Consider the following 9112-nt stretch of genomic DNA (forward strand, 5'->3'; position numbering starts at 1 on the left):
AACTAACCTGGGAACCTAGTGTTAAGATTCCTCGAGTGGGAATTGAACCCACAAGCCGTAGCGTTTATGTACAGTCACAACTTGAGCCAAATTATAAAATTACATAGTAAAGGCTGGCCTTAACTATGTAATGTATAATAACGTATAACTATGTATAACTATGTATGTATGTGTATTTGACAATACTAATACATCGCATGCTAGGATTGGTTAATTGATGACATGATTTGTAGAGGAACCTCTTGTGTGGCTTATATGCGAATTTTCAATAAGTGATTGATATTAATACTTGACTGCTCATTTCAGTGGCTTGGTTGCATATTACCTAATACTAATTGCACGTTTCAAATATATTTGTAATTTTTTTTATATTAAGTAGTTTATCATCTGCAGAAATTATGTAATTCTAAACATAAATTAGTTAAATATTAATAATTAATCACAAAAGTAATTTGACCTAACTACAGACGAATTCCTGCGTTTGTACACTAATGCTAATGATATTATTGATAACGCTCAAGCGGTCTTATAATTTTGACTTCATAAATTGAATAGTAGCAATTTTTCATTTATGATTGACAGTCATTTATAACTATTTTATAGTCATCAATGTAAAAACTATATTTATCAATCACATTGTTCGAAATTTAAACTATTTCAAAAGGTAAGAAAATATGAATATTAATATATTAATTATATTTTTATAGAAAATTTATAATTATATATATATATGTTTAAAATAAATATTTTGCAAGAATTTTTCAAGTACGATATATTATAGAACGCAATTGTCAGTGTCAGCAAAATAAAACACATTTTGTCAAAGCAACAATAGTTGTCAAAGTTGTCAAAATCAGTTCTTTAAAAGTAAATTCTTATAAATTATATTGTTATTTCAACTTCATTACAGTAATTGGAACTATTCTTTAATAAGTTTAATTTCTTACCAAACAATATATTATGTAGAGACGAAATGTGAACATAGACGGTCTAGCCCCTTTTTCAGACATGATAAGGCAATCATTAAAATTTCGAAAAACTCTAACCATCGTTTGTGTTTTATCTCTACGTGAGTACTTAAAATATTTTATTAGTTTTTTGCTATATAAAGCTAGATTTATAGTATTTACACGTGAAGGGCATTTGCTTGGTGATTTAAGTCTGTATAAATAAATGTGTGCATAATTCTCAAATTTATTATTTTGCAGTTATCTTTGTATTTCTTATTCTTAGGCAAGATAAAATAAATAATACTGATAATAGAAAACAAAACCAAAGAGGAAACAATGAATTTCAAGATATAACATACAGAGATTTTAACCAGATGCCAAAGAAAGATTACTATAACTTTGTACAAAACAGTTTAAACAATATGGATACAAGTAAAATTGATGACAGTACAAAACAAGAACTTCAGGAAGCAAAAGCGCGCATAGAACAATTAGAAAAGAAAATTGCCTTTTTAGAAGGAAGAATACCACAAAAATATCCTGATGTAAAATATCTTGGATATAAGGAAAGAAAAAGAATATTGGTAAGACATTCTTTAATTTAAACATAACCATAAAATGTACATAACATGCTTATATTTTTAAAATAAAACTTTCATTTGCTTTGATATATTCCTAAGAAAAAAAAGACAAGAAATATATATTTTTTTCATTATTGACATTATGTAAAATATATACACATTATATACACAAATTAAATTAAATAACAATATTTACAGTACTTGTTTATATAACAGCAAAAATAGTCTGAGCTCCTGACCCTGCAAAACAATGGGCCAGGCACATAAATTGAATTGACTTGATAGAAATTCTAAGTAGTCTCTTCTCTGACATTGAATTTTTTACAGGTAACAGGAGGGGCTGGATTTGTAGGATCTCATCTTGTTGATGTTTTAATGATACAAGGCCATGAAGTTATTGTTGTAGATAACTTTTTTACTGGAAGAAAAAGAAATGTGGAACATTGGTTTGGACACAGAAATTTTGAAATGATTCACCATGACATAGTAAATCCATTATATGTAGAGGTATGATTTTTTTTATAATAGACAGGTCTAAGTAGAATTAACAATGGGTACATAATAAGCAACCATTTTAAACAAAGACTATTAGTGCTATATTTTAAGAACCAACATGGTCATCAGTTGTTATATATAGAAATACATATATAAATAGCACTAAAATTTTATCATAAGACAGATTTCTGAGAATCAATATATCACTTCTATTAAATCTCAAATTTTTGATAACTTTTCACCTAAGTAAAGATAAATATTGGAATTATTGGAAAAATATTTATTATAATGTATTGTAGTTTTCTAAGTAGCGTAAACCTAATCAAGTATTTTATTTTCAGGCTGATGAAATTTACCACTTAGCTAGTCCAGCGAGCCCACCTCACTACATGCAAAATCCTGTCAAAACTATAAAAACAAATACTTTAGGAACAATTAATATGCTCGGTAAACATTTTTATGGTCATAAATTTTTGAAGCTATCTTAGCACAATGGCATAGCATGTGGCTTTGATTTTTGTCGAATTTTTGTTGAATGTGGGTTTGATATTGACTCGAGAAAATTTATTGTTTAATAATTTCATTTCATGCTTTTTTAATAACATTTTTCTTAATTGTTTGTTAATTTTTTCTTGTTGCGCGGTGTTAAGTTCTGCTACGCAACACTCCATGTCTCGAGAATTCGGCGGAAAGTAGGGAATGGTCATAACACTAAGTTTCCTCTGCCTACACTGCTATGTGCCTGATGGGACAGTGTAAAGATGAACAAGTATTTTAAATTTATAAAAATTTGTTATAAAACTAATATACATAAGTTATTTGTCTAAATAATAGAAGTGTTCTTTGGGTATCTTTTTGTGTTTTAGGTTTAGCAAGACGGGTTGGAGCAAAGATTCTAATAGCAAGTACCTCAGAAGTATATGGCGACCCTATGGTGCATCCCCAACCAGAATCTTATTGGGGTCATGTTAATCCAATAGGTATGAATATAATTACAATTTTAATTATAAAAATTTGGATATTTTTCGAAATCTTTTATTAATCAATTATAAATGAAGTTATATTTTATTATACTTGTGCTTGTCAGTATATTTTTTCCGACCTGACCTATTCCGAGTACCTACTTAAATATATTAATAAATAAAAAAATCTCAGGACCACGCGCTTGTTATGACGAAGGAAAGAGAGTGGCAGAAACCTTAGCATATTCTTATGCTAAACAAGAGAATGTTTCTGTCCGAGTGGCGAGAATATTTAATACGTATGGACCGAGGATGCATGTCTCTGATGGACGTGTCGTCTCTAACTTTGTCATGCAAGCTCTACAAAACTTAACTATTACTGTAAGTTAAATAGACAAAATTTTTTTTAGCTTCATACAGTTTGCCAAATATAGCAAAATATATAGTAGGATATGAAGTGTTAAGACTGTCTGTTTACAACTTCCATCCAATTATCCACAAATTTCGTGGCAAATGGCGAGGCGAGAAAGAAAAATTGAAGATAATTCATTTCCTTGATTGGTGATCGAACCCACAACCGTCGCGTTTGCTGTGCCGCTGCTCTACGACGTCATTCTTTTAGCTAAATATTTTATAACATCTAGGAAAATTATAGTTATGATACAAAATTGCAGTTCAGTCCTGTAGTATGCCTCTTACTATATCAGTTCAAGTGGTACTTATCTTTAACGAGTAACGGCCTTGGTGATTGCTAACACTTTATTAATATTATATACGTATATTTATAATGCATAATCTGAGCCATTGTGGTTTTGGGGTAGAGGAGATGGTGTATTCGAGGCAACAATTTATTTTCATTTTGCACACTCTGGTAAAACAAAATAAACGTTCTTTGTTAAGGCAGAGGGAACCTAGCATTAACACACTCCGTAGGCCGCTTTTGTGTAATTTTTAAGATATTGCGTATTTTCAATAACAGAACTCAACGTCGAATATGTGTACGCCGGTCTGTCTAATTTCCAGAGTCAGGAATTGAAATTATTACGTTGCCGATCGGGAATTGAACTCACAACCGTCGCGTTTAGTCTAACACGACAATAATAAAGATATTATTTTTAGGTATATGGAAATGGCAAGCAAACTCGATCCTTTTGCTATGTCTCGGACCTGGTGAACGGTCTGCTTGCTCTTATGGCGTCGAGCTACACGTTACCTGTCAACATTGGGAACCCAGTGGAACACACAATAGAAGGTAAAAACTTTGTAATATTAATAGTCATGACAGAAAGATGTCAAAGTGATCCTATAAAGGTTTTTTTTTTTTCTTCTAATAGATGTTAAATAGAGACCCCTAAAAATTCACTCAATTTTTATTGGGATTTTTAGTTTTTACTGTTAAATTAACAATATCATAGATCTGATGTGTGGTTTTTTTTCTTTAAATTTAATTTAAATCCTTATACTCAACAACCTATGTTGTGAGTCTTTTAAGATTAAGATTTATTAAAAAAAACAAATTAGTACATATTTAATTTTTATCTTCACATAGATAGGTATGCAGTTAACAAAAATCATCCGGCCGTTAGTAGGATAAGTAGATCGAAGCGCCACCAGAGTTAGGAAACGTCTCTGCCCCCAATGCTGCATGCAGATGCATTGGCTCTTATGCATCAATTCTTTTCAATAAATATTGTATTTTATAACTTTCTGCTAAACTATGTTGTAAAAAGCATTTTGTAAAACAAACAAAAGTACCTATTTACTATTTATACTGGGTTTTTTTTTCTAGAATTTGCTGTAATAATTAAGAATCTAGTCCCCGGATGCCGCAGTACTGTGGCCACCGGTGCCGCAGTAGAGGACGACCCTCAGCGGCGTCGCCCTGATATCACCCTCGCACAAACACACTTAAACTGGACACCTAAGGTATTGTTAAATATAGTTAATGCGGCTGAACATATTTTTTTAAACTAAGGACACTCGATTATACAACCTTTTAAACCAGAAACTAAATTAAAATCAGTTCAACCATTTGGGAGCTAAGAATACCACACTGTAAAAAGTAGAATTTTTAATAAGATCATTATTACAAACTAATATGATTATTGATAATGAGTTTATTGTAAACATTCTTAACAAAAATAATACAGTTCAATACAATAAATGATTCAGTACAATGTATGTAATACTATTGACATTAGTATTTATTATCATTATTTTCTGGTTAAAAAGAAACTAAGTAAAAATGTTTTTAAAAATTACATTGTCACTTTACACTGTTGCCTATTTCAATTATAAGTTGTCAGTTTGTGTTGATTTTAAAGTTTATTTTAAATTTTAGTTGCATACAAATATGTTTCATATATAATATATATTTCATATATGTTTAAAAAAAGTATGTCAAATACTTTTATTGATATATTTATGAAATAATTATTTCTCTTATTTTTCAGGTGTCATTACAGGATGGTCTTCAAAGAACTATTGATTATTTCAAAGAGGAATTATCTAGAACAACATTCTATAACAATCAGACATACATAGATATGAAAGTGAAAAACATACATTGATAGCGACCACTCTTGAATCCTCTACAAATGTGATATTAGCATTACGTCACTAAAGTTTCGTAAAGTTTCAATTACTTTTGAAAATCTCAGATTATTGTGTTATTATGAATATTAACACCATTAAATTAATTAATTATAGCTTTAGAGTGAGAATTTAATATTTATAAAAATATTTTTTTTTAATAACATTTTTGTTGACTACTTTGAAATAAAAATATTTGTAGATCTTTGACAAGATTATATTTTAGATAAAAAAGCACACAAGTTTATTTGAATGACTATGTTTGTATGTTGCTTGATTTGTGTAGGGTTCTTTCATATAATATTAAATATTACTTGTACAATGTATAAGGAATGTATTATAAAACATTTTTATTAAATATTTATAAAACATTTTTTAGTGCCACCTTGGTAGATGTTTAAAAATATGTAAGGTCAATCTTTCAAGATGGACTTAAAACAATAATGTCTCCCTAATTTTATACTTTAGTTTTGTCATAAGCTAAGTCATTGATTAATTATAAAGAAAAAATCACCACTTACAAAAATTAACATTCCTAATTTATTATTACAAAGACCCCTGCAGAATCATAAACATTTGAAAACTGTATTGTAAGTTTCAGTTTGATAAATAAAATATTTCATGTTTAATTTAATTAACATTTTATATGTAAATTATGTTTGACTATGTGTTTTGTGTTCAAATTTCTAAATAAAATATGATTGTTGTTTATCATTATATTCTTTTATTCACTGTAATAACAATTGGTGAAAACATATTTTTAATTGAAGACCACACTTTGGCATGCATAGAATAGAACATCTGCTAGCTAGCATTAGCTGACACCATATCGTTGGCTTAGAACGTAAACTGGCTAGCAGCCTATTCAACAAATAATGGGACACAAAATATCTTTACAAAACTATAAGTATATTTGTATTATAATTTTTTTTTATTATTTCGAAAATAGATTTATAAAATAAAATAAAATGTTTATCAAATTTCCACTTTTTATACAACAGATTGATTTAACAGGTTTACATTCTAAGCCAACATAATAGAAATAGGCTGCTATCGGTTGAAACCAACCTGCCAAGGATCTACGTCAATAGTGTGTCATTGGAGGTAGTGTGTCATTGCCACCTTTCTTCAGCAGTAGATGGGCAATTGATATATTTATTTACAACACATACTTGGCAGTGTATTCCAATTGTAGTGATATGATTTTCTTAATACCAATTCAGTCTTGCAAAGTTTAGTGCCTTGTGAATGTACCAACATTCTATACATTTGAAACATGTCATTTGGTGTTTGTTTGTGACGCACAATCATATGTGTGTCACAACCTCTTGATTTCCATTCTGTATCAAACCTAATATCATGGACCCTGTTGATCCCATCCAGTGCAGCTGTCCAAACACCCATTGAAACATCTTCAGAATTATAGTGGCTATAAAAATATAATTAGAAATAAATTTTAATATTAATTTTTACATTTTACAGTCAATCATACAATTTTACAGTTTCACAATGTTTGACACATTCAATCAAAATTAATTCTTTTAAGAGGACTCTTGTATGTAAAACACTGGAAAAATGTCACTATAAATATGATAGTTGTGTATTTAATCATCTAGAGGGTATAAATTATTTTCACTTCTCTGTTTTGGCAAGACAGTGTGTAAGATATGCCACTCAACAAATTTGAGCAGAAAATAGAGAATGGTTCATCTTGACACAGGTTCTCCCTACCATCCTACATATGCAGGATAATATATGAAGTTTAGGGTAGAAAGAATCATTGTACCTTAGAAAATCTGAATTTCTCGCCACATAGTCAACTATGGTCTGTGATATTACATAGCCCCCACCAAGAGCATATGGTAAGTAATGGTCACACAGGAACCACTCTTTTTCTTGCCACTTTCCATTAAAATATACTTTTGCCTTGCCATCAAAATAACCCCAATACAAGCCCTTGTAAGACGATAAACTTTTCTGCAATTAACAATAAATTCACAAATAAATATTAAAATATATAATTACATCACTTACATTAAATTAAAAATTAAATCGGCTTCACATTGTATCCTGTGGGATACCGTGTGAAGTGCATACCCTACTGTGTGTACACAGTAGGGTTTGCACAGGGAACCCAGTGTCACTAAAATGTGTTATATATAACAAATATGCATTTTTTTTTTTTCATTTAATATTAGAATAGTAATAAATATATCATAACCAAGATTAATTATATACCATAAGAATAATATACCTTATAAGAAAGAAATTGATTTATAGGTGGTCCATTCATTTCTAAACCAAAAGCCTCCAAATCTCTTATAATTATATCAATTCTTACAAAAGAATCATCATCACATTTGATAACATATTTTAAATGTTTTAAATTGCTATTAAGCCATTTTAAAGATAATATTAATTTTTTTGTCAAATTAACATAATTATCTTCAAAGTTTCCTAATAGTAAAAGGTCATTACTTCGAGCATTTTCTGAGTTTATTCTTTCTAAGATTTGACTATCTAAGCCTTCAGTGCCTAGCACAAAGAAAAACTTTATAAATTCTTGTTTAACATGTCCACTAGATCTTGTATGGTTCCATTTATATAATCTTTCACCATTTTCTATAAATATATTATTAATGAAATTAGCCCAAGTTGTTCGTACTGCATCTCGTTTTGCTTCATTATTTGGACTACTTAATATAAGCACTGCATATTCTACTGAATTAAAGAAGTTGGAAAGTTTTTTATTATTTTCTGTACTTTGTTGTGCACATTCTATTTTTACTAAACCTAAAGTAACACAACAACCAAGATAAAAAAACAAAATACTAGCAAGTATCATACTTCTATACCGTCTTAAATACCAAACAATCATTCTATTCATATGGAGATCGTATATATTTTTCTATTTTGGTTCAACTGTTGCCTAATAATAAATATTAGTCGCATTCAGAACTGTCTGCTGCGAGTATGATATTTATTTATATACATGTTATAAACAATGGCAAGATTTTCTAAATGTTCACATATTTGTGTTATTGATTTCAGATCTGCCATTTGAAATATAAAGATTTCAGAAACTCAGTGCAAAAAACGTTAAATTCATAAACATAAGCATTAAGCAAGCATAACTTTTACTGCATAACAGCATAAGTCAAACTCAAATTATTAAATGTCAATTGTCATTTTCAAATTAGCATTTTACAAATTCTTACCATATATGAAATATCTATTAAGTTTCATCCAATTAAATAAAAATAAAACATTTATTTAAAAAAAATTTGACGAATAAAATTTTTTAAAATGATATCATTCGCATCTTCATTTGTAAATCGATTAAAATAAAAGAAACACTAAATTTAAAGGAAGACTGCCAAAGTTCATTGTTAGTGAAAACTGCAATTTAATCGATTAAGCCATTCTTTAGATGGGTATAAATAAACGCGCAGACTAACTTTCAAAAATTTAAAAATTTAATGTTTTTGATTCCATTACGTTACTTAATGCCACCATATTTTATATATAATCC

General features: G+C 29.0%; 2 protein-coding genes across 6 annotated transcripts; one reads left to right on the forward strand and one right to left on the reverse strand.

Annotated features, from left to right (window-relative positions):
- Positions 1–292: 292 nt before the first annotated feature.
- Uxs (UDP-xylose synthase) lies at positions 293–6549 on the forward strand. 5 transcript variants are annotated; one of them, XM_085192545.1, is made up of 10 exons: positions 293–664; positions 911–1069; positions 1209–1534; positions 1859–2038; positions 2368–2473; positions 2893–3006; positions 3182–3369; positions 4108–4240; positions 4778–4914; positions 5442–6549. In XM_085192545.1, exons 2-10 carry the CDS (start codon positions 1009–1011, stop codon positions 5556–5558), a joined length of 1362 nt encoding a protein of 453 aa, XP_085048671.1. In that variant the 5' UTR covers positions 293–664; positions 911–1008; the 3' UTR covers positions 5559–6549. The 5 variants fall into 5 exon arrangements, with proteins under 5 accessions (XP_085048671.1, XP_085048674.1, XP_085048675.1 ...); XM_085192548.1 differs by lacking the exon at positions 911–1069 and having other exon boundaries at positions 294–664; XM_085192549.1 differs by lacking the exon at positions 911–1069 and having other exon boundaries at positions 294–664; positions 1234–1534.
- Positions 6282–8746, reverse strand: beta3GalTII (beta-1,3-galactosyltransferase 6). Its single transcript, XM_085192552.1, has 3 exons — positions 7835–8746; positions 7367–7557; positions 6282–7009 (listed from the first exon to the last, which is right to left on the reverse strand). The coding sequence occupies exons 1-3, from the start codon at positions 8465–8467 to the stop codon at positions 6736–6738; spliced, it is 1098 nt and encodes a 365-aa protein (XP_085048678.1). The 5' UTR covers positions 8468–8746; the 3' UTR covers positions 6282–6735.
- Positions 8747–9112: the final 366 nt, after the last annotated feature.

The sequence above is a fragment of the Heliconius melpomene genome, chromosome 11 (genome assembly GCF_056956725.1).
Source record: "Heliconius melpomene rosina isolate 202511_hmr_F chromosome 11, ASM5695672v1, whole genome shotgun sequence".
Classification (NCBI taxonomy): Eukaryota; Metazoa; Arthropoda; class Insecta; order Lepidoptera; family Nymphalidae; genus Heliconius; species Heliconius melpomene.